The 26,843-nt window shown below is 37.5% G+C and overlaps 1 protein-coding gene across 2 annotated transcripts; it reads right to left on the bottom strand.

The window, feature by feature from the left end:
* LOC139148455 (uncharacterized) lies at nucleotides 1-26,483 on the bottom strand. 2 transcript variants are annotated; one of them, XM_070719915.1, is made up of 18 exons: nucleotides 26,187-26,483; nucleotides 23,476-24,259; nucleotides 22,836-22,948; nucleotides 22,056-22,118; nucleotides 21,038-21,208; nucleotides 20,454-20,593; nucleotides 7,510-9,072; nucleotides 6,820-6,914; nucleotides 6,510-6,577; nucleotides 6,071-6,226; nucleotides 4,854-4,984; nucleotides 4,415-4,522; nucleotides 3,899-4,038; nucleotides 3,322-3,441; nucleotides 2,860-2,941; nucleotides 1,992-2,138; nucleotides 529-1,782; nucleotides 1-441 (listed from the first exon to the last, which is right to left on the bottom strand). In XM_070719915.1, exons 7-17 carry the CDS (start codon nucleotides 8,297-8,299, stop codon nucleotides 1,763-1,765), a joined length of 1,857 nt encoding a protein of 618 aa, XP_070576016.1. In that variant the 5' UTR covers nucleotides 8,300-9,072; nucleotides 20,454-20,593; nucleotides 21,038-21,208; nucleotides 22,056-22,118; nucleotides 22,836-22,948; nucleotides 23,476-24,259; nucleotides 26,187-26,483; the 3' UTR covers nucleotides 1-441; nucleotides 529-1,762. The 2 variants fall into 2 exon arrangements, with proteins under 2 accessions (XP_070576016.1, XP_070576015.1); XM_070719914.1 differs by lacking the exons at nucleotides 1-441; nucleotides 529-1,782; nucleotides 1,992-2,138; ... (5 more) ...; nucleotides 6,071-6,226; nucleotides 6,510-6,577.
* Between the last annotated feature and the right edge of the window lie 360 nt (nucleotides 26,484-26,843).

The following is a 26,843-nucleotide window of genomic DNA, read 5'->3' as shown; positions in this document are numbered from 1 at the left end:
TGAAGATCAAGTGAAGATTTATTCATCAATTCAATATGTACAACAAAGTACCGGTAGTTCAGAATTACATTCTGGACAACATATGCTACAAGATTAAGGTAGAATGTGCCTCGGGTACAGATAGTCTGACTCTCAAATTTCTACAATTCGTTTCTGATCTACTACATGTAGGGGCTCATTTTAAAGCTCTTGGACAAAGAAAAACTTTCACAGTCTCAGTTTTTCGAAAATCCAAAATTCATTTTCCCCATAGAGTTAACACAGGAATTGTTGCTATTTTGAATTTCAAATATCACAAAATGTTGGATAATTTTTTTTGCTAGTTCAAAAATGCACAGTGACCCCCGACTTTTATTGTTGATTTGGTAAGAGAATGGTTGAAGGTTTCATTCAGGAAAGTTTGGACAAAAGTTTAAGTCTTCACTTTAGAGGTGCATACTACTTTAAGCAGATTTCATTGATTGAGCGAGAGTTATTAACCATTAGATAATGATTATTCAATCATGAAATTGTGGAGAATTTTCTCACCGGCAAGTTTGAACTTTATACAGATGATAATGATCTAGAAGATGAAAGGGGCAGCACTGAAGCTTTATGGACACAGCTTTTTGCATTTATCATTTGTAACGAGCCATGATTAGGGATAGAGTCCATAGCTAGCATTGTGTGACAGTGGTGTTTGGAGATGCAAAAAATCATATTTATCCTAAAAATTGCCATGATGAATTGCATGTAGAAACTAATGAGTCTCCTAGTCTCTGGGGGAAAAAGAGATAAGAACAAACAATGCTGGCTAGGAATGTTGGGATCAAATGATTTGATTGAAAAATATAGCACAACATACACATACAAATATCTGTAATATTTCACTGAATTTGTCAGGACTTGATTCCAATTAAAAAAAAAATAACAATATACAAACAGCAGACAGATATGATTTAGCCATCCATCAAGCTGTTTTCAGCTACACACATCTCGTTCAATTCTGATGATTTGTAGATATGTCTTCGGTAATTCTTATGGATAGCACCTCTTGCAAACTTTTTCTCTTTATTCTTGAAATTGATAGTCAATAAAACTGAAAAATAACATGTAATCAGTAGTGGAACCATCTACAAATTTTACCACATGTTATCAACAGTTGTGAATTAACTTTTAAATATAGTTACATCTTTCACTTTTCTTTCAAGACATCTTTTCCAAATGAAAACTAACCCACAAATTTGTTAAGCTTTTAGCTTTTTGACTTTGTCAGCCACGGAAAGGGGTCATGGCCAAGCTTACGCCATGATATCATATAAAAAAGTCTTGTTTGGCCTAAAATTTGTAGTTTTCATGGGCCTTAGGAAATTTCTAAAAGCGTTTTATTTACATCCGGAATTCAAACCACTGACAAAGTATGTTGATTAAAATTGTGACCTTTCAGTCATGTTTACACACTTGGATCAGTGAGGTATGTGATTACATGTACATCTACCGGTATATCCAAACTAAATTCAAACACTGATAACTGTCATTGTCTTGTAGACTCAAAGTTTTGTCCTTTCTCATTGCCTTATAGAAAATCATTGACACTTTAACAGTTACTCAGTATCAATCTGTGTTTGAATTAGACTGATTCCACAGATTCAGGTCATGACTTTCCATTTTCATTGTTGATCAAGAAAGCTGTACTCTTTTTGATAATTGGTCTCTTTGTCTGTAAGTCTATGATTTTCTGTGCCATCTGTCTCCATATTTGCTGTAGTAGTACATTCATCATTCATGGCTCATCCATTTCCTCTGTTTGGGAGAAAAGCATAAATATTCCTGATGATCGTGAACATAATATTCTCACAAATTAAAATTTAAATTAACAACCCAAACAATGTTTTTAAAATTTGTCAGAAAATGGTGTTATGGTCCTTTAGATTTTGAGCTGTCGTACTAGAAGATGATTTCTCATCAATGGCATCGATTTCAACAATTTAATACAATTTTCACATACTTACCTATGGTTGATTGAGTCCCTGTGCTTTCTTTGTGGATGGACTGTGGTTCAGTAGCTCCATGACACGGACACTTTATTGCATTTGTTCTGTAAGATTTCAAACACTCATCACATGCTATTTTACACCCACAGCTCAATGGAATGGAGGCTGGAATGAAAACATGGCAAATTAAAATGTCAGCATGAATGTAGTCAATACTCACGTTAAGACAAACAGAGTAATAAAACGTGTGGCTAAAAGTTACTACTTCCTGCATTGACTTTGACACAAAATAATCTTTAACTGGCATGGATGTTGACGAAATTCTACATAATCTGAAAGTGCAGCTTGAAATCCAGCAATTACCAGTTAACATTTCGTACGACACTGCAGAATGTCTGATGGTCAACTTGACGATAATGGCATCTTTTACATTGCATACCTAATAGGCTGTTCACAATTGATGTCATTGTTCTCTCATTAATATGCAAAAGTAAATGTTTGTCCGCATTTTTAGATTACGCTTTTGAAAATTACGCATGCAAGAACAACGAAAATACATCTTAGTAGGCCACTGCTAGTGTAACAATGAATACTAAAAAACATATCACAACTCAGAGTACAAGATGCCAAAACAGCCATGTATGCGACATTGATAGAATTTGTCCGCATTTCAAGCGGCAGTGCCGAATGTCGTGTGCGTACAGCTATATTTAGTGACAAACCTGTAACCGTGAACAGCGCTATTGCAACTGACACTTCTTCAACCTATGTCACAGTCATCTAGAGCACAATTTTTGTGAAAGTTTCATGGAATGATGAGATAAATTCAAGAAATTTCATTAAATGATTGAAAGAGGCACACTAACTTAAAATCAGTTCAGCTCACCTGTGTGATTTCGTAGACAGATTGCACACATCTTGGTTTCTGTGTCAACACACAGTGGGATGTTATTTGCTGCTGCTAGAGCCTTGTGTGATTAAATGAGAGATAAAAAAATAACTTGGGTAAGAAAGAAGGTATTGTCTGGTGTAGGATGTTGTCATTATTTGTAAAATCATTGCATGATTATTTGCTAATGTGTTGCATTATTAAATTACTTCACAAATTACCATAACACGAATCATTCACTTCATATCTGAAAAGAAATGGGCTGATTACATGTATGGTTTTACCATAATCCTGTTTAACATGACATTATAAGGATGCACAGACTCAGGTTAAGTCCACATTTTGTAAATTCCCCTCCTATCTGCCATCATTATCATCAACAACAACAAGAAGCAGCAAAACAAAAAAATAAATAATTTACTTCTGCTCTGAAAAGAAACCATGAATACTGTAACATACCTGTAATTTCTGACAGGTGTCTTGCAATTTGGCTCTCCTCCTACGGGCTGTCCTCAAACATGAGATCACAACTTTGGCAAATTCTTTAGCAACTTCATTTTCTTCAAGTTGTGGCCATCCCTGATTTCAGGAAAAGATGAATGTCAAATTAGTTCATTCGAAAATTATGAATCCAGTATACTAGCAGGAACTGCTGAGATTGGACCGTACCATTTGTGGAAGAGGTCAGATTAGCTACATATGACTTTCAATTTCAAATCCTACCTCTGATGATTCTTTAAACAGATGCATGCAACTTTGTTTTCAAGAATGAAATCATTAATGCACAACTCATCAATGTTACAACTGTTTCTATCAAAGAGTGACTTGCAGCTGCCTTATTTACAAATAATACAAACTGTAAATTTTGAGGTTATAACTGTCAATATCCTTTGTTATTTTACCTTTCGTGTGACATATTTGAAGCTTTCCATTGGTTGTCAGATGCAAATGGATTAGCGTGTATTAGCCTGGCAATGGCAAGGTAAAATTTTCTCTGGATTAATTCTTCCTAAAACTCTTATTTTTTCAAACTTACCACAGATGATTTAACAGCAATTGCACTCAATGCATCTGGATCTTCTAAAATTTCATCTTCAAGCCATTGGCTGTGAACGTAGTCTGTATTCTCATCGTCTGTCTCTTGGGCCAAGACATTGGTCAATAACTCTAGCAGCACTGTCATCAAAAATTAAATTAAAAGACTCAAATGTCACATTTCTAACGCTTATTTTTTGGATGTACCAGTATGTCCAGAAAGAGAAAAACTAGTGAATTTGCGGCTGACTTAAACAGATTGGTGAAAACACATTATTTTCCTTTGTGAATTTCATCACAATTTACACTATCACAATGAGGTCATCTCTGGGAATGTAAAGACCACATTTGAAAGCTTTGGGATAGGTGCATTCAGAGCAGATGTGACTCTGACCAAAAATGGTAAAATTAGCTCAAAACCAAAAGTTTGCAAATCCTCTAATCATTTCAACAATCTGTCAACACCAAATAATATTGCATCAATTACAGTAGATGATGATGAGATACTCAAACCAACCTTTTCCAAGACTGTAAATGTCACAAAAATCGTCATAGTAATTTGCAGGTTTCATAATTAAAACGGGATCCTGATATCCTCGAGTTCCACTCACACACAGTTGAGAACCTAATTAGTGAAAAGTTAAAAATACATTTAATAGTTAAATTGCAATTATTTGGCATTAACAACCATTAGCTCTTTGGTTTATTTCTCAACAACTTTGTTTTCCTTCTTTCCCACACAAACTTTTGTACATGTATTCGTAATGTTATGAGGTTGATTTCTATTGTTTAATTTCTACAATTGAATAGCTTTAGTTATTTGAAAAATGAAAATTTCAAGTGATAACTACTGATCTATCTATTGTTTGCTTCACTAGATCAATGACTTGGTAAATATCAACAATGTCAGACAAAATATAGTGTCAAAGCTCCCGTCTTATTCAGTTAAACTCTACCTGTCTGTGAGAGATGTGTCTTTTCCATGGCTATCTCTCTGGTGAGTCCAGTATCTCCAAGGTACGGCCACCATGAACCACTGAGTAGGACATTGGCTGATTTGATATCACGATGGTACACCTTGATTTTTCTAAATCAAGATAACGAAACAACAGAGAAATGTATGGCAATTTACTCGATCATCTATCATTTTGTCAGAATTATTAAAAGATAAACAGAAAAACTCAACAAATGTAGCCCATTTACCAAGAAATCTCTTCATATTTGCATTACAATAATAACAACAAGAGAATCCCTATATATTTATGCAAAACTGATCCACCATGACTTTTCAACACACCTGCATACTTGGCTGGTAGAGATATGACTGTCAAACAACTGTGCAAATAGAATGATCAATTTGAATTATACATGCCCTTCCATGTCATATAAAATCAGAGAGGACAATAGACAATTACATGACAATAGTGCAAGTAAATTTATCAAGCATGAATTGTTCTAGCTATAGACCCTTAAAAGTGACACATGATTGTAAAACTCTCTGCTCAAGATGTCAAATACCGTAGGTTACATTCTTACTGTTTACCCAGAGGCTAATGCTACAATGTTACGATTAAGTTCTACTCCGTTTTTCTTAACCAAAGCTTCTTTATTTATGACCCATGTAATCGTGAAAAAGTATTATTTCAAAATATTTTATCATCTATCGAATGACCAGCCTGCATAAAAGACAATACTTTTCACAAAGTAGCTTTAACAATAATTAAGGGAGTTTGGTGTGGATATTACATGGCAATGTTTTTCCTGGCTGCTGCCCGAATTAAAATTCCATAAGTTCTCATTTATTTCTCCCCATCACCCTCAACATATTTCACCTTTTCTATCGAAAATGATGAGATGAACCAAAGGCTGGGTGGTGATCGAGAGTTATTGGACTGGTGTACAGAGGCAATCAAAGTATTCACAAGTGATATGACAAGATTGATTGCAAATCTCAAATGTCAGAAAAACAGTTACCAAAGAAATTAGCTATGCTACAAGTTTATCATTTCTACTTTGAGAGCCACATCCTATGAAACATTTCTCTTCAAAAATTGTAACTTGGTTCACACCATATTTTCTTGCATAAACATCATTCTACATCAGATTCTATATCCCTACTTCAGACAGAATGATACAGGAACTGATACCAGTCCAGTTGATGAAACCAACTTACCTGTCTCCTGTTGGCCAATGGAGGTACAGAACAGCTCTACACAGACCAATAGCAATTACAATTCTCCTCTGCCATGTCAATGCTGGATTCTTCTGGCTGATCTGATACGCCAAATCTCTATTCTCCATGTATGGGTACACTATGCACATTGGATGGCTGTAAGAAATATTGAGGGGGCATCCTTCAGAAGATAAAGCTGGATTAAGCTTTTTGAAGGATAACCACTGAACAGGAAATTTGTCATCCTGCCATGAAGTAGTCGGCTTATGCATAATTTCTTTAATTTACTCTGATGCTGAGTATAAATCTTAGACACTGATCTGTCATCATTTGGATTGACTTCTCAATGACATAAGATAAAATTTGTGAAAGAAATTTAATTCAACAACAGCTACTGATAACATGTGAAATCCTTGAACTTTTTAAAAGTTGTACTTACCCTTCATCTTCACAAACACCGAATACAGGAAGAATATTGGGATGCTTTATTCCAGCAACACTCTTTTCCTGCAAATACACAGAAAACAAGATTCTGAAATTATTGCATGAAATTATGGTACTCAAGTAAATTCTGCTATTTTCTGTCAATCATTGATTGTAGCAATTTGTCACTGACTGCCAGTTCTATTATCCTTCATTAAACACTTGTCAAGTGATTGGTGAATGATCGAAACATATTTACAAGGATAAAGGCACTGCCCGCACAACATGCAGAATGAAATTTTAACCAATATGTTAAAATCATGTACCCTCTTATACTCTCGTTCGCCGTGTGTTCCACTCGTGTCAAGAATCTTCACAGCCACTCGACTCCCTTTCAGTGGTCCTTCGTATATAAATTCACCTGTAATTATTACAAAACAACTTTTAAATAAGTACACACAGCCAACTGATGTAAACTATGTCAAGCAAGGCCACAAAATTTGGAATGTTAGCAGTTGGTATATATATATGACTGGACATTCATCAGCTGTCTACTTTTGACTTCCTGTTGGTATACATGAATATCAACTCAAAAAATAACATGTCAGATCACATCTGAAGTGCTACAGCAGTTTTTCTCATTCATTTACCATCATGCAATGATCTCTTGGTTTGTAAAATGTGGTTATGGAAGTGTTAACTCAAAACATTTGAAAGTCAATACCAGTTAATTATGCAGACTTATGCAATTAATTAGCTCACATGTTCAACAGTTTTCTGCTGTCACTTGCAACACCTGGGAGCTTTTGTGATTGGCTGATGTTCATCAGTGTGTAACTATAATAATATCAGTTCTGTTCAAATTATTAGTGGAAGCTCAATTTTAAAGTTTCTCTTTCTTACATCTTTTGGAACATCATTTTGCAAAGCATCAGTTGTAGAACTCAAATGTGAAAAATTTGATTGATTTTATTGGTTTCTAGCGACAGTAGTGACCAAACATTATTTTCACTTGCCTTCATAAACTGGTCCAAAGGCACCTTCATTAGAGATCAGTTTGCTTTTACCCTTGGTGATCTGTTCAATGTCTACAGATGTCAAAACATAGACACCAGTCTCCAGTGTGTTCAATGTTGAGGCAGTTGCCATAGCAGACCCATTATCATCTTGGCGTTGTTGTTTATCAGGTTGGCCTGACTCTTCAGATCTTTCCTGTTCTTCATCTTTCCTTTCACTCTCTGACTGGTCATCGGAGGGATCCCTCAATGTTGCAATATTGCCACCACTCTGTTCATCATCTTCCACAGCTGCATCTTCTCTTCCATCATTGGATTCTTGCAGTGATGGCATGGCAGCCTGGCTGGAATCTTCTGACTTTGTCACGGCAGGTTCATCTTGACCAGGAAGCCTCTGTTCTGGTCTCCCACTGTTTGCAGCATCCATAGATGGCTCACAACTCCTGAGATCCAAATCAAAGTCACCGCCATTGCCATTTGTTGTACTGCCATCACCTCCACCTGCTCCAACTGACGCATTTTTGTTCTGCAAATCACTTTCTCCTGTGACAGTAGGTGTGTCTCCACCACTTCTGATGCCACCATGGCCCTGTTTGATGTAATCTTGACTTTGTGCTGCTTGCACTGGACCATAATTGCCAGTAGGACAGTCGGGTGCCAAAGGTACTTGCTCTTGCTGAGGGTCAGGGGAGTCTAACTTATCAAATGAATCATCTGGAGAGGTCTCTTTAACCTCTTCATTCACAACATTTGTGTATACAGCTTCTGGTATTTCAGTATGTCTCTTCATTGATTTCTGCTCAGCCACTGCTGTGTCATCTCGTCTTCTATCAGTGACTGGTTGAATGCCTTCAGCTTCTGGGCTTGCTTCTGAACTGTTAGAGTCTCCACTCTTTGGTTCTGAGCTAAGCTAGAGTCAGGTACCACAACACTTGGCATTTTTGCTGTTGGTCCAGATGCAGTTGTGGTTTTCCTTCCATCACCATCACCAGGGGCATTGTCTTCAAACTTCACTTTTGGTACTGCACCAGTAGTTGAGGTTGAGTTTGGCACTTTCTGTGCAGTACTCCCTGTTTGAGGTTTTGACTCATCACCATCATCTTGTTTTGCCTGATTTTCTCTTGGGGCAATGTTAGATCTGGTGGCATCACTAGTCCCTCCACCATCAAGATTTCCTCTAGCCTGAAGATGAGCAGCCACTGGTTGTCTTGAGATTTTCTTGGCAATTTCTTCATTGATATCACCTGGTGAATGTGCTTTCTGACTCTGTGAAGGTCCTTGAGGTGTTGGCTGAATATTTTGGTCCGCTGGATTTTCTCTTGTCTTTGGCTTGGCACCTCTGTCTATCTCCAAGCATCTCTGTCTTTCAGCATCTTGGTTTTGTAGCCTGGTTTGCTCTATGGGATGTGTTTCAGGGATTGAACCATGGATATTTTGATCTGGTATTTCTCGTTGATCCACATATTGAGGAACATCAGGATGTGCATCTTCACTTGGAATTGGACGTTTTTGCAATGATTCTATTCCTTGGAAGTAAAGGTTTGCCAGTTCATTTTCATTTAACTACAGAAGTAAATAACACAAAGCAATCAGAAGACTTTCACAGCAACAATACATGGCAGAGGTATGGTACATTAAGGTAGAATGCGCCTTGGGAACAGATATTTGGACTCAAACTTTTACAGTTCCTTTCTGATCTATCATTTGTGCTGACTCAAGTTTAAAGCCCTTAAGGGAAGAAAACTTTTCACCATCTTAAGTTTTCTGAAAATCAAAACTTATTTTTTCCACACAGAATTAACACAGGGGTATTGGCCATTTTGAATTTCAAATATTGGTATGTCAGGTACTTTGTTTCTCCATGGAAAACCTTACTTAAAAGATGCTTGGTCCCTCTTTGAACTTAACTGAACTGAACTTCCGGTATTTTCGAGGCCCATACTGAGGCAGATGAATGAATTTAAGATGATCATGAAAAATGTAATATATCCGCTAGGTTACAGCAGGAGAGTTCCATTATTCATAAAATCTGCATAAGGAAACCAAAAGGACATACCGGTACATCCAACTGCAGTAGTCAATAGTTTTGGTGACAACAAACATAAAATATCAACTGATGTTATGACTTATGAGAACACTGATTTTTCATGCTTGTTGAGAACTAACTGATTAATAATAATAATAATAACAAGGCAGTATTGCTGAAGGCAATGAGTACTTGGGCCGTGATAGAGTAATTTTGAGAACAATATATACTACTATTCAAATATGGTCTTGAATTTCCTCCTGTCAATTAGGCATTTGATTAACTGGTTATTAAACGAAGCAATGGCATGACAACGGCAAAATATGTCTAGCAACTTTTGTGGAGTTTGAGGCAGGGGTTCTTTATTTATAGTGGAAATATTAAATATTCAAATTACAGCAAATTTCTTTTGTTCTTGATGATAGATGTCTAATATTTAGATGGGCATATTTAGATTTCTACCCTATAGTTATCCCTATATACCAAAAATCGGACATCCAGCTCTATTGGCTTGCTCAGAATTAGATATGTGCATAATTAATGAGGTACAATATGTGGTGTCATAAGGTGTCCCATCATACCAAATATGAAGGGTGTAGCACTTGTGGTTACTGAGTTGTGGACAAATATATCTATTTGAGGTCAAAGGTCATTGAGGTCACGTGACATTTTGTCAAAATAATTGTATTGCTAAGTTATTCCTATATACCAAAAATCAGACCTCTAGCTCTATTGGCTCGCTCGCTTGAAAACAATCTCATAAACCTGGCCATATGGGCAACTGTGTATGGGCAGCTGGATGCTTGACTTCCCGGAGAAGGCGAGCTGTCACGTTCAAGCTCAGGATTATTTGTCGATCAAATTTCAGTAAATTTACCTTACATAGATGAAATTTTGTCTATAGGCTGAAATTTCGCCGAATTTTGACGAAATTGCATCGATTTTTCAGGTTCATATCCGACATTTTTGAGTTTTGAGTGCAGACAGAAATAAGTTTTGAGGCAACATGGCTGCGACCCCATGTTGACCCCGGTATCTGCTAAAGTGCGGGTTGCGGGCTGCGGGCTGCGGGTTTTTAGAATTAGGCTAGATTTCTAATATATGTAATATGGCATTTAGTATATAAGAAATAAAACCTTTAGAATGTGTCTATTATCAATAATGATGATCAGGTCTATCGTACAGTATCCCTTTTCCTGCGAAGTCCATATTTCACCATCAGGTCAAGATGGTTAAAATTAATGAAACACTACTAGGGGGGGGGGGGGGGGCCTATATGGTGTATTTTTAATGTAATACTGTATATTTGAAGGCTGTTGAAAACATCAATGCTGTAAACTTGATTTTTTGGACTAAAGATGCTATAACAGACCAAACCAAATGGGTGAAAATACGTCATGTTTCTGAAAAAAATCAAAATCTGCTAAACTAAAAGCGGCGATTCCGAGGACCAATTTATTTATTCCGAGCTGCCTGGCCATTACAAATAATTAGGGATCTGAATCACTTTTCTTTCTTGCCATGGATGTGAGTGAGAAATATACGTAATACCAGACTGACAAAAAAATCGCACCTCGGAAATGTCGCCACTTATCGCGGAATGAAAATTGTTACATTTCTAGTATCAGGCCATAGGAAGTAAATTCTCTGTAATGCATCCATTCACAATTCGGTTCCAGGGCAACTCATACAGAAAATTAACAATGCCTAGTTAAATGCAATGCATAAGGAAAGATTTGACTTAAAAAAGCGTAGAAGTGATGTGTATTGTAAATGCCGTGTATTTTTCATGAAATCTTTAAAAAGAAAAAGACGTACAACAAAGGACTTAGTTTACTTGCCGTTTCGGTTCAAGCGAGGTCGCGACCTCAGAGAACGACATTCTGCTAACATTTTACGCGAGAATTACAGTGGGAAAAAACGCCGGTGCGTTGCCTTATTTTCAGGAATCGATCTAATTGGAATATTTTTGGATGAGTTTGTGTTCTGCAGCTCTCAATATTATCTCCTAATATCATGAACGTATGACTTGCACCTGCAGTATGATAGTCGCTCCATGCCGGTATGCCCCCTTCAAGCATTTGATCCAGCGTGACTTTGAAAAGTTTCCTAGGACTATAATCGTGTTCACCACAATAGAATTATTTGAAACGGCGTTGAAAACGATTTTGAAAATTGTGCTTTATCGGCGGTTGAACTAATCTGAAGTGTGAGAAGGGCGAAAATGATATCAAAAAACACACATTTTTTCATGCCCGCAACCCGCAACCCGCAAAATAGCGCATCCGGTTGACCCTGCCTAGCCTGCGTACGATGCTATGTGCTACAGCTAACACGCATCGTACGCAGGGCTAGCGAGAGAGTTGCCGACATCGACGGTTATTTATGAGAAGTGAATAAAAGACTGTCATTTTGGAAGCGATCGAGTAGCTGAGGTAGGCTGGGATACGACTTGGGCCCAAGAACGCTGAATTTCGGCAGTAATTTGGCTTTTTACGTCAAGTCCCAAAATGGATTTGAAGTCACCGACCCTACGTACGGGCTTTGCAGGGCTGTGGTGAGCGGGGCGATTAGCTGTAGCGGAACACACAGCATCGTACGCAGGGCTAGTTGACCCCAAGTGAAAATGTGTTCGCGATCAAATCTTCCTATATTTTTTTCAGAATTTTCGACAAAATCATTGCTTCTTAAATCTTTTGTAAAATATAAAATACTAAAATAAAAATGCGATGTGCCATGTCTCCAGATTTCTAAAACACATCGTTCGTTGACCGTTCGACGGAATACTCATTTCGCAAACTTGTGACGCAGTTGAAATTCAATACTGACCGCCAAATAATCTTAATGAGACGAGATCATTCTAGACCCCGGTTCTAGACATCCTCCAAATTATCCAACCATTCGCGTTAGAGTTCAGCTCGCTTAGAGTATCATAACATTCTTCGGCCTTCGTTTAGATCGACCCTAATCTCTCCCATTTAGGAAATAAATACACAAGCTACCTCGACAAAACTTCGTGCACCATCCAGGACCAAATGCACTACAAATCTGTCTTGACGTTATCATCTCCTTACATGGTAATCGGCATACCGTATTTGTTAGCAAAGGAGACACAGAATACGTCGGAGTATTCAGTTTCAAAACGTATTACATTGTGTGATGTTGTCAAAAAAAGGTAGTGTTACTGCAGTGGTATAAATTACAAAACACAAAAGTTCAAATCAGTTTATTTTGGACTGGCTTTACCCAACATTTCATATTGTTTCTTATGCCAGATTTGACCACGTACTTACTGGCGACCCCTCTACATGCAAATTTTGTGTCAAATGGTGTGTTCTCCTGGAAAAACAAACGTACGATTTCTATATGAAGGAGGCGAAATTTGCCCTCAAAACTCGAAACCACCCCTTTAAGGGTGTACCTATCTATTTTGAACGAGCTTCTCGAATCTGCAGCTCTATTTCGAAATGATGGTCTGGTTTTCTCAGCTCAAGGATAAGTGTTCTCCATCGCTGTGGGCATTACTATTCTCAACTGGGGGTACAGTTTCCAGTCGTAATGTTTTTCATTGTGTCCGGGATATAAAACCTTTCCTTTTCAAACTTTCACTTTGATTAACACTAGTCCACATCTTGTCAGTGATTAAACATGTTTCAATTTAAATGTTAAATTCTGGTCTCGAGCCCTCCTGTTCGACCAAACTGAAATTACCCCTCCCACTTTGGCTCGTCCAGTGGGTGTAGCAAGGGTCGTGCCATCGCTTAGGAAACGGAGGGTGCATTAATTGTTGCATTTCGATGCACATTTTGATTATATTCAGAAGATTTTGTGGCAAAAACTCAGATAGAGAAGCATTTATATTCACATCTCACTTATTCATGACTGGCTGAGAGCAGCACTTCCATTAAGTTAGCATCATTACGCCATTTATTATGCCAAGAAAGATGAAGCCAAGACATTTTGCCCTCCCTGGTCTCAGCAAGAAATGGTTATACCTTACAGAGTTTTTTCCCACGGAATGAAAACAAATGTACTTGGGCTGAGGCCCAAGTACAATAATAATAATATAATAATAATATTGAAGAATATTTATAATGCGCCTAGTCTCAAAAGGGAGTTCTGGGCACAGCACAAAATACACTATTCCTTAAAAAAATGTCTTGAGGGCATGGCGGAATGAAATATGGGCATCCATATGGTGTAGGTTGACAGGCAGACTGTTCCAAGGGTTTCGGTCCTGAGTGGGAAAAAGACCTTTCACCAAAAGATTTTGTGGCAACACGTGGTATTCTACCCTTTGTTGACAAAAGATCTGCTGAATGAAAATGGCAAAACACCAAGCTAGAAATCCACCGCCCAATCTACAAAGAACATTGTCTTCGCGTCAGAAACTGATTTGACATGCAAAATGTGACAACTACCGGTATACCAACCTGGGTTATTTCTGACAATGCCATGAACCAGAGCACACTATTCAAATTAATTTCTACACTTTGCACCAAGCAGACACGTTCACTTCCAACCATACAACACTGAATGAACTTGCAGATTGTTTCAACGTATATTTCAAAAACAAGATCACAGGTACACACAGAAACCTGAGCTCCATTGATCACAATCAACAGATCATCGATACAGAAACCAACTATGTTCACGTTTCCATCATTTCAACCAGCCAAACAGAAAACATAAAAACTCTGATTATGCAATCGCCCACTATACCAAATCGTGTTCTCTTGACCCACTTCTGACATCAGTACTAAAACAATGCCTGGATACTCTACTTCAATATATATAACTGCAACAATCAACTTGTCCCACTGATCTGCACATGTGTACCTACTACACTTAAGGCTGCTATTGTCACTCCATTACTAGAGAAGTCTTCGCTGGATATAAACACTCTCAAGAACTACCGTCCAGTATCTAACTTACCATTCCTCTCAAAAATCCTGGAAAAAGTAGTTGCAATTCAACCTAATGACTATCTCACTACCAATTCCTTATTAGACCCGCTACAATCTGCATACAGACAATATTACAGTACTGAGACAGCTCTCTTGAAAGTTCACAATGATATCTGTTAATCTCTTGATGCCGGTAAGAGTGTTATACTTGTCCTCCTTGATCTATCAGCAGCATTCAACACCACTGACCACACTGTACTGTTGAACCGGCTTTCTGACCTAGGCATTACAGCTGTTGCCCATAAATGGCTTGAATCATCTTACCGACAGAAACCAGTCAGTAACAATTGAAAATGTTACCAGTAAACCCATCTTCTTCAGTTTGGCGTACCTCTAGGGTCAGTCCTCGGTCGACCTTTGTTCACTGGTATATACATCTCTCCACTTGGAAACTCATTCGTCAACATAACTTGGAATTTCCTCAGTACCATATGCAGATGGTAATCAATTGTACCTGTCTTTCTCTCACAATGATTCCTTGTCAGCTGTCAGCTGTATTGAGGCCAGTATCTGTGACATCAAACACTGGATGACACAAAACATGCTACAACTCAATGACTCAAAAATAGTGACAATGTCACTGGTCGCTCCCATATAGTTATCAAAACAAGCTAAAATCAAGCTAAAAGATTTTTTTATCACAAATAGAAACAATTCCCCCAATAAAATAAATTTATACAAATTTCACCAGAATTTGATCAAATCTTACTGACGTCACCCGTAAAAACCTCTACACTAAGTTTCAACTCAATCGGACGTGTGGTTTCAGAGTTAAAAAAAATTTTGATCAAAAATGAAAAAAATAGCCTAAAAATGCAAATATGCAAATTTCACCACGATTTGCCCAGATTTGAGAAAGGTCACTCCTATGCACTTCCATACCAAGTTTCAAATCAATCAGACTTGTGGTTTCAGAGAAGAAGATTTTTTGACCAAAAATGGGAGAAAATTACAAAAAAATTCATGAAAAATAGTAAGTCCAAGATACTGACCCAAGATGTGCACAATCATTTCAGGTCAGCCCAAAGTACTTACATGCTAATTTTTCATCTAATCTGCTCAGTGGCTATTGAGATTTTCAATAAAATGTAAACTTGTAACATATATACATATGGCTATGGGAGCTAACAAACGACCCAATGGTCGACAGAGCTCTGCTGTGCTATGAAGAGAGCAACGTTTTGTGACATATGTATTGATGAAGAAGGTTGAGATCTTTGATAGCTCATTTCAGGATGGCCTGACCTAAAATGGCAAAATTAGCTGCAAAAATACAAATTGATGATTTCATCATAATTATGTATAAAAATGTATACCAAATATCAAAGCTATCATATGAGTAACTTTTGAGAAACAAATATTTTGACCAAAAACGGCAAAAACTGACCCAAATACAAAATTGAAGATTTCATCAAATTTCACTATATCACACTAAGAGAACCCCCAGGAACCTGTATACCAAATATCAAAGACATCAGACAAGTAGTTTTTGAGAAAGACATTTTTTGACCAAAAATGGCAAAAATTGCACCAAAAATACAAAATTGCAGATTTCATCATATATTCTGTATATCATATTTAGTTTATCTGTAGGAACCTGTATACCAAAATATCAAAGCTGTCAGACGAGCGGTTTTGATGAAATAAATTTTTGACCAAAAATGACAAAAAAATTCCTTAAAAATACAGATTTGCTTATTTATCACAATTTGAACAAATCCAAGTTGGGCTATCCCTAGGGACCTGTATACCAAATATCAAAGCTGTCAGACGAGCGGTTTTGATGAAATAAATTTTTGACCAAAAATGACAAAAAATTCCTTAAAAATACAGATTGGCTTATTTCATTACAATTTGAACAAATCCAAGTTGGGCTATCCCTAGGGACCTGTATACCAAATATCAAAGCTGTCAGACGAGCGGTTTTGATGAAATAAATTTTTGACCAAAAATGACAAAAAAATTCCTTAAAAATACAGATTTGCTTATTTCATCACAATTTGAACAAATCCAAGTTGGGCTATCCCTAGGGACCTGTATACCAAATATCAAAGCTGTCTGACCAGCGGTTATGAAGAAGGAGATTTTTTACCAAAAACGCCTTTTTTGGCACTAATTTGCATATTTTTGGCAATGACAACTTCATTTGAACAAAATCTCATCTACAGCCCATCATCCATATACACACCAAATATCAAGATGAAATGTGCAGCGGTTTTGGAGTTTTTGATGTTGACGGACAGACATACAGACATACAGACATACAGACATACAGACATACAGACATACAGACGTACAGACATACAGACATACAGACATACATACATACAGACATTTTCCTAGCCTATAAGAATAGCTTCCATTGCCATATATACATATGGCTATGGGAGCTAAAAACAGAAGTAATTGTCATTCATTCGAAGTTTGACCGTTCCCAAAATCTTGTCGACCAAATAACCATTGGTTCAAGTGTGATTATACATCTGCCCAGAATATTGGAGTCATCTTTGACAATACTCATACTATGTTTAACAAGCACATCCAAACAACCTGTCAGTCAACTTATGCTCATCTACTTCGAATCCGATCCATCAGGAAATATCTGAGTAAGGAAACTTGTCAGATATTAATACATGCTACACTGTCCTCAAAACTTGTTACTGTAACTCACTTCTATACGGTCTCCCTAGATCCAATATCAGACTTCTTCAAAGAGCTCAAAATACCGCAGCCAGAATCGTCACCCATTCAAGAAGAACAGATCACACATCACCAGTACTTTATTTGTGTGTAGTCTCCATTGGTTGCCAGTTCAGTATAGACTTGACTACAAAATTCTACTGCTAACTTACAAAGCTCACAACAGTATGACCCCAGTCTACATTCAGGATCTGATCAAGCCATACAAGCCTCGTTGTTCACTATGCTTTAACTCCAAGAACCTGCAGTGTGTACCCAACTACAGACTTAAAACGTATGGTGGACGTGCATTCTCCATCACTGCAACCACAACTCTGGAATGCTCTACCTTCTGACATTCGACAGGCCCAAAGTGTCAACATTTTAAAATGAAAACTCAAGACATATTATCTGCCAAAGCGCATGAACACTTAATTTTAAACCCAGCGTCTTTGAAAATAACTTAGTTATTGATCCTGGTGCTTTATAAATGTTTTTGGTTGATTGATTGATTGATTGATTAATTGATTGATTGATTGATTGATTGATTGATTGATTGATTGATTGACAGTCAAAATGCCCTGCTAAAGCACTACTCGGTACACTGCACTTGATAAAGGGAACAAAAACTGATGAAAATTAAGTTCATGAAACTGAAATATTGGAAGTGATAGTTTAAGCTGGCCTGTAGTTTGAATTCCTAGCTTTCAGAAGGTATTCACGTGCCACTACCAAACATGAGAAACAATTAATCATGGTGTGAATATCTGTGCCACCTTATTGGCTAACACTGGAAGACTTGAGCCCTAGACGGTGAATAACAAACTAAATGTGACAATCTGAGCTTTTGATTAGCTGTGGCATGAGAAAAGAATGTTGTTGGTCCAGCATCTGTAAACTCTTACTGATTCTGCCTTTCTCAGAGTTCAACACCTTAATAACCTCAAGTAAATTATAATCTAGTTACCAGTCCGAATAATGTCGATATAGAGGATAGTTGGGAGGAGCCAATGGCGTACCGTATATGTAATGAGGTTAAGGCAAGAATCAATTACGTACTGTATATATAACAAGGGTCAAATGTTATGTTGGTTTACTTTGAAATGTTATGCTCAATTCTCGATCTGACCTGACAGATCCACAGATTGAGTGAGACTGTTGGCTACCCGGAAGTGTCTCAGCCCGAGTCGATTTGCGACGTTCTACCGTGTTAAAAATTGTAAGATTTCTTCAGGAATAGTTTTCTGAGTTTCTTTACCCTTGACCATGTTCGACAAAGAGTTATTGGACGTTTTTCGTTCTCTTTTCCAGCTTTTGGTTAACTTCTCGGCGATTGATCCAGCGCGCGTTTTTCTGAGCGAAGAGGCAATCGTACCGGGAAATGCATGGTGATCGAAAAAATCGTGCTCCATCGTGCTCCGATGACCAACAAGAACAGTTGACCCTTTGCAAAGATTGAAACATTCTCCATACTGCAGATGGCAAGGTTAAATTGAATTTGACCAAAAATAGGCGACATTTGGCGACAAATAACTTACTGTACTGTAAATTTACAAGGCTCAAATCCTGATTTCTAGGAACAGTACGTGGTCCAGGAAAATCATCCAAAGAAGTAATTTTCGATGTACTAACCACTTGTGTCGGTCACCATCTCGACCGTACTGAACATTGTGCGTAACATCTACATCTGGAAACTACCCAGTGCTAAAAATAAAGGGTGAAATCAAACCAAAAAGTTCTGAATGCGGTTACACGTGTATTTTTTAAACCCGAGGGTATCCGATCAGTCGCTCTGTAAATATTCCCTATCAGCGATCTTAACGATCTCAAGTTTACACGTCAATCACTTGGGTGTAAATTTAGTTCAGGGCAAGTGGTATTCAACAGCCCAGAGAACAATTGCTAGCGGTGGACACAAACATTGGACAGCTGCTGTCTACGCTCTTTTTTGTTTTCAATCAACGATCGAGACGCCTTCGGCGAAGACATTTACAAGAAGAAGAGAATTTTGATGGATAGAGAATCATGTCACCCGACAGCGACCTTTAATGATTTCAGAGTCATCAAAGGCAAAATCCTCAGATATGCTCGCACTTGTAACAACACTGTCGACTTTATTAAAAAAGTAGCATTCTTCACAAGTAAACTACTCGACAGAGAATACAATAACAACGAAATCTCACTAAAATACAGCGGAAATAGACCATAATATTCGAAATACACTAACAAACCGCACAGTGACAAGAAAAGAAACACGGACAAACTTATTTTAAGCACAACATACGGCCCATGGGTTAAAAAAAAGGAAATATTTTGAAACACTGGGCAGAGCTTGATAAAGAAACAAAAAGACACTGAGGAATCTATTCCCAGAATCACAAATTATTGCTTACAAGAGAAACAAAAAAATTGAAAAGACACACTAGTCAAAACAAAATTTACAGACTTGAAGTAAATAAACAAAAAACAAACCAACTTGATCCCCAAACAGATCTACAACGTGATTGCGTCGGTACTTAACGAACAGTAACACTGAATTCACTTAAAATATAAATTGCACAAACACAAACTGAGGAAAGAATTTACTCTGCGACTGATGAGAAACCACACTTGGGTTTCGAAATGCAAGCAACAAAGGTGCATTCTATCAACTCTTGTAACATGTACACTAAGGTCCGGCTGCGTCTGTCCATAAGCTTTCTCCACACAAACAAAGCACTATCATACACATTATACATGTAATTCCCTACACATACATGTATCCTGAACGAAACAAACAATACTGTAATACAAACCATTGCATAGTAATGTGGGAATCCTATTTCACACATATCCGAACAAACAAACTCCAATGCAACACAAACTTTTGGATAGTAAGGTGGGAAGCCTCTTTCACATTTTATGCGAGGTAGAAGACAGGATATACCCGGTAGTTCGGCGTTTAGGTCACATGTGTAAAGAGGCCATTGTTTAGTACAGAGCACCGAACCTGGACCAGCCCTCCGACACCGAATTAATTAGTTCTTTGTTAGTTCGGTGTTGTCTGGTCACACGTCCAACTGACACAGGTTTAAATTTAATCCAGTGCCAGCTCCGGAATAAACACACACATGTAAACCCCCTAAAATTCTCAATATGAAGTGAACTAGCTGGGTTATTAGCAAGTTTAGTGTCTGGGTAAATCGTAAAACCACAGTATATTCTGTCAGATATCACCTGATAGATGAAGTTGATAAAACTGTATATCTAACTGATTTCCATGGTATTCTCACCTCAGGGTTTGTTTCAATTAGCCTTTTGATGTCTTCTTCAGGTATTCCAAGAATTCTGAGTGCATCACTCTTTCTACGTGCAGCACTGGGATTTGCTTGTGGAACTTGCTTGCTTTCCTGTCGAGATGTACCTCTATCACCTGTAATTGGCAATAAATAATATTGTAAAATGACCCAATTTGAATATGTGCCTTTATCGATATCATCTTTACGTCCAAATAACTGATTCTGTTCCAGTCTGCTCTGGTTCATCACGTTTCCAGCTTGCTTATTATTTCTGCACATTTTTTAAGGATGCATCATATAACATAACATAACATAATAGAAATTTGAATTCAACATACAAATGATCCAATCCAAACTTTTTAGTTTCTATGATGAATCTACTTTCATGAGTGTGAGGAATTCACAGGGCTGATAAAGATTGCTAATGACATGCCAGTACTGTATCCAGAGCAAACCAAACTACTAAAACACAGGGTTACATGCAGAACTTAACAGTAAAAGGACACATACAACAAAGTTTCCAATCAAAGTATGAATGACCAAGAATATATCACTAAAAGTATATTGTAGAAACTTACGTTGCTTGGTATTTCCCCTGGCCTTGGTCTTTGGTGTTCTTTGTGATGGTTTCTCTGTATATATTATTTTATTATGGCTGCCAATTTGTACATTTCCTCCAGTAATGTTCATGACAGATGGCATGGATTGCATCGGTGGCATCTGAAAGTCTCTACCAGCTCCATCGTATTCTGCGATTATGAACAGACAACCATCAAAGCATTCATTGAAAGAACTGGTGTATATCTGATTTTTTACTATAAACACTTCATGTTACAAAGTTTACTTTACTGACTGAAATGTGTTTGGTTATTCACTCTAAAACCATTGCATTAATACTGTAAGTCCTAATTTATGGTATGTCTTTTGGTTGTGCTTGTATGTACAACAACGTGAACCCTTGTTATGATTCAAGTGATACAGTGAATATCAACATGTCTCAAATAAACAATCAATGAAATAATGTGATAAATTGGTGACTTGTTTGCTCTTTAAGAAAATAGCTTATATAAGAAAATACTATCCAAATGCTGTGAAGGAATTTCCTGTCAAAAACATCAAGAAAATTTTCACTATGATAGCTTGTTACCATTCCTTCTGTATACTGGATTTGATGATGAAATAGGATTGGCAATGTACTATTTGCCATGAGTCAGACTGAGATAGGACCATTCCATTCACACTGCACTGTTCACAGTGAGCTGTGGGTATACCAAAGGTACATGTACACTGAGATACATCCTGATGCCTTAGTTTGGTAATAACTAGAGTTGGTGTTTCATTTGAATATATTATTCTTTATGAGGCTAAGTGCAGCAACATTTTTTCAGTGTACCGGTGGTGACAAACAATGCACATCAGAAGTACGTCGCAGCAATGGGATTTCATCCTCTGACTCAATGCATTCAAACTTGCATGTAACTTAAACTGTACATATGGTGAAAATTTCCTAGCTATTGCAGTTGAAATTTAATTTCTGTTTAAAAGGTGTCTGATTTTGTAAACGTGAATTCATTGCAAATATTGGTTTTCACTCACCTTCACTCAATTCAGTTATTATTTCCAAGGCTTCATCAAGTAAATCTTCAGTATCTTCTATGCCTATCAATCATAAAATACACCATGAACAATCAGCCTTGCGTACATTTTACATACTTCATCAATGTTATGATCCCCATTGGTGGGAAATACATCTAATCTTTCTCACTTGGTGTGTGAAACTTTGCATGTCAGTTGAAGGCTTTCCACTTTAAAAATGATATCATGTTCATCCTAAATTCATAGTCAAATATATCATAAAAAGGAAGAGGTATATATTGGATAACAATGCATTTTCTTTGTGCAAGTAGGAAATCTATATCCAGAAAATGGCTGAAGACATGAAACCATGCTCCATATATGGCTTAAATATGGCTCCAACTCATTTGCAAATGGACTTCACTGGACTTGCATGTACACAAGCACACGTCACAAGTGAAGCTGTGTGCTAAGGATGTTGAAGTAATAATTTAATCAACATACAATGCTCTCTGTGGCACAACAATAATGTTCATTTTTCATATATTGATTTGTATAGACAATGAAAAGAAATTTTACAAAATTGTTGCAGCAGCCATGCAAGTGTTCATGGTATAGTACAATGTAGGAATTTGCACCAGAAAATACAGAGACATGTGAGAGAAAATGTACACTCAGCCTCTTGCCTCCTGATGGAAAGGATCGTTTACATCAGTGATGAAGAATATAATATGAAAGAGTAGGTTAAGTAAAGTAGGTACTGGTAATGGAAAAATGAAAATTTAAAATGACTATACTTACCAGTTTCCCTGCTGGCTTCTAAGACAGCTGTTCTGGCTGTGGATTCATCAAAACCAAGCTGTTTTAACTTGTCTATTACAGATTCAATACTGGTACGTTGACGAGGTGGATTTCTACAGTTGGAAAAGTTTCATGCAAATAACAGGAGGAAAATTAGCAAGCTAACTGGATTCTTTGATACTTCTGACTTAGCATTTGGTCAAAAATAAAATCTGCATACAAATATTTTTGTTTAGGTCAAAACCATTATCTGATAGAGACCAGAACTGTATGGCTAAACAGACAGAGATTAGATCAGGCAAGACTTAAAAGTTATTGCACAATTCTGTGATCGTACCACTTTGTTTCCAGTACAGTACATTGTATTGATACATCTAAACATACAATGGTGCCAGTTTTATATTTTAAACTGAAACACAACTACATGTGAAGCCATATCAAAATATTACACTTTAAGTAATATAATTGTAAAGTCCTTGAATGGTCCATTACACGGAACCAGATATGAACTGAATAGGCTCAACTTTGTCACTCTGACAGTTGGTCTACGAGAAAATGATACTTTGACCAAAAATGACACAGACAGATACGACATCTCTAAAGTACAAGTGAAGAAGAATGATTCTTATTAAAGACAAACCTGGATTTCCCAACGGATGGTTGTGTTCTTGGGTTTTGTTCAGACATTTGTCTTGCTGTTTGTCTGACTGTTGGTCTGTTGGCACCAGGTGGCAAGCTTTGCACAGTTGGCTGATTTGGATTGACTGTATTTGATTCAACTTCTGTAGTTAATTCATTCAGCTTCCAGAGAGCATAGATGACATCATATCTTGGCATTTCAACCAGAGCATTGTAGAAGTCACCAAGAGTAGCTCCATGTTTACACTGGAAATCTTGTAGCAGTGCAGAAGCTGGATTACGATTGCTTCCAAACTGTTCAATGTCAGAATTGCTGTATTTCAAAATGCTGGCCAGAAGTTTCCAGTCTTTTGACAGTGGGTGGTCAAGCAAAAGCAGCTTGCTAAGTTCATCTATGCAGCTGTGACTAAATGGCTGCACCTTCATTGAACGCTTCAAGTTGGCTGGTTTGTCCCATCCAATGGGCAGACCTTCTTTGGCAGCCTCAGAGGACAATCCTAATTTGCCAGCATGTTGAACAAGTTTGTGCTCCGCATCTGCCCTTTTTATATTTCTCAATGCATACTGCAACCCTTGCCATGTTGGCCATTCACACTGAGTCACATACATACGAAGCACACTCTTGGTTGGGGATTTGTGACGTTCTAGCGATGATATGACAATTGACTCATTATATCCAAGATTGACTGCCAGCATCCTCCAGTCATCTGCAAGGGGATTTTCAGGATCCAAGTGGAGGGACAGATCATTGGTGCATTCAAAGGATAAGGGATACTCCCTCAAATCTGCAAAATTCAAAAGTGACCAAAGGGCAACTTTATTGTCGTGGAGAGAAAAGGTGCCTTACTTTATTGGGTCTACAATGAGCTGAGTACCTTTTTAGTTGCATTTCAACTCCTTTTCATCTTTCTGAAATAAAATGTTTCTGTTTCATTGAACGATAATATAAAATGAAAGCAATAGCCACAGCAGTTTCAGGGCATCATTAGACAAAATACTCCATGATGGTGACACAGAACCAAATAAAGTGCATCAGTAAATTTTTTGCTTCTTAAATTAAAATATGCATTGTCACATTAGGCAATGTCCAGTTTATACATCTATTAGGCTGTGAAGCAATTTCAGTGTGCATTAAGAGAAATTGGGAGGAGGGAGGCACAATTAAATATCCTTAGACGTCACTTTGAAATGGGTCTATCAAAATTGTATTAAAGGTGATTGACTTTACCTGATGAAAGGCAGGAATTGAATTCATCAATAAATTAATGTAAGTTATAGCTTATGGTCTGATTCAAATAAAGCTCTTATGATACACCATCCGGACTGGAAGTCATTTCAAATGACATACAATAGGGTTATTGTATCCAAACTTCATGTTCTATGTTATGTTACTTCTGGAAAAGCAAGATTTATGTGATCTCACATTCATGGCCGCTGGGAGTGCGGGATCTACGGTGTGGGAAAGATCGATCCCACACTCTCAGAAATCGTCCCACACTCTGCAGTAAATATTACATGAGCTCTGATTGGATGATAAACACTCTGTTTTGTTCCACGCATAAAATGTTATCCAATGGCAGGACGAGTAACACACGGACCGGAACTACAAAGTAAGCAGGTCAGAGTACAGTGGCAGATGACAGAGTTGTCACGATTTTGGATAATGATGTACGTGTCCAATGTGAATTTAACGCATTTTGTGGTCATGTGAGAAAAAGAATCTCACACACCAAGGACCTGCGATCAGATTTCTCACACTTGTTGCCCCCCCAACTCGTGTGAGAAATCTGACCCCAGGTCCTTGGGGGTGTGAGATTCTATTGATCTCTGTTTTAGAATCGAAGAACTCCTTTGCACTAAAAACTATGCCATCTTAAGTCAACATATTTAAATTTACAAACACTCGATGTATTTAAAGGGACAAGTAAACCTGCATACTTTACAGAGTGAGCTGCACACATGACAGTAAAATGCTTTCTACAGAGTCAAAATCTGCATCACTGTTGCTCTGGCTTCTCTAAGAAAGTTCCGTTTCACAGTCACTGATTTACAAATTATATATGACTGTTTGTGTTTATTTCTTTCCAAAGTGCCTGTGGCCACTATCATAATTATTTCGTGAATGTAAATTTTTCTGTGGAATAAACACAATAAATTGTCTTAAACACAATAAATTGTCTTTAAGGGTTGGGTGATGTACTCTACATATTTCATTTATTTATTTATTGGTAAATGGTCTTCTTTTCTACCATTTCCATTTTGTTCCATTTCCTCACTCATACTTGCTGAATTGAATTAAGTGTTAAAGTTCTTTCAACACAGTACATTATCACTAGCTGTACTAGCACAGTAGCTCGATACCCAGGCAAAACCTCGACCTACGTCTACTCTACTGTACTGCAGTTACATTATCACCTGCACTAAGGATGGTCTACATGAAATCAAGGAGCAACCTTGTTCATGCTTTTTAACAAAATATATGACGGTGACTATGTAAAATCGCCACGGATTTGTTAAAAGGGCTAGGCTGTAGACTATTCCAACACTTTTTCCAGGCTGCAGATCACCGAAAATTAAAAGAATATGTAAAAAGTAGAATCTTCTCAAACTTCCCCTCATAATTCAAAATTGAACACTCCCTTTCAATTTGTTCATATGCAATGTCTGGAACAACCACTATACTGCTGACAGTACGCGAAACCTTACACTTACCCCATGCGGGAAGCATCTGTGGTTCCTCTGACATGGTAACGTTGTCAAAAATGGTTGATGGTAGACTATGTTTCCTGGTTGCAGTTTAACTTGTAAAAACAGTCACAGAACACAGTGGCTTAAACGATTGCACCCGTGTTGGGAAACTGTCCATCGATCTCCTTTCCAAGAAAAAGTTGTGACTCCAAATCAAATAATGCTATGTCTATAAAGAGGCTAAATAACGCGGACAACTTGCCACTTTCAAACTCTCTCCATTTTCCAAATCATTCATCTGCACTTTGCTGGGGAATTCCCCGAATTGGTCCACATGACATTTGACGTCATCGTTGGAGGCATTTGAGGTCATGTCAAGTCACTTTGGCTGTTTTTACCGTTGAGGGCGTTAATCTACCGCATGACGGCAACACCAATAAGATGAGCAATACCAGGAGTTGACAACATCATTGCATTACTGTTTATTTAAATAAACCAAATTTAGAAATTCAGTTCTTAATAGAATTAAGGTATTGTTTAATATGCGACTGTAATGTTATTGTCTCCATGGCTGAATACATTATAAGCTTACTTTATTTATAAGATGATGAACACAGCTAATTTTATGGCCACTGAAATCTTCAAGCCTAGAAAGTGGGACGTGAGGGTGCAAGACGCACC

Source organism: Ptychodera flava, chromosome 13 (genome assembly GCF_041260155.1).
Source record: "Ptychodera flava strain L36383 chromosome 13, AS_Pfla_20210202, whole genome shotgun sequence".
NCBI classification, from domain to species: domain Eukaryota; kingdom Metazoa; phylum Hemichordata; class Enteropneusta; family Ptychoderidae; genus Ptychodera; species Ptychodera flava.
Note: the sequence above shows the minus strand (reverse complement) of the source record. Positions and strands in the feature narration are given on the sequence as shown.

Coding starts and splice junctions, on each gene's coding strand:
- LOC139148455 (XM_070719914.1), bottom strand. CDS start 26,220: ATGTCAGAGGAACCACAGATGCTTCCCGCATGGG. Junction 22,949..23,475: donor CCATCCGTTGGGAAATCCAG/GTTTGTCTTTAA, acceptor TTCCAACTGTAG/AAATCCACCTCGTCAACGTA. Junction 20,594..21,037: donor CAGGGGAAATACCAAGCAAC/GTAAGTTTCTAC, acceptor TGCCAATTACAG/GTGATAGAGGTACATCTCGA.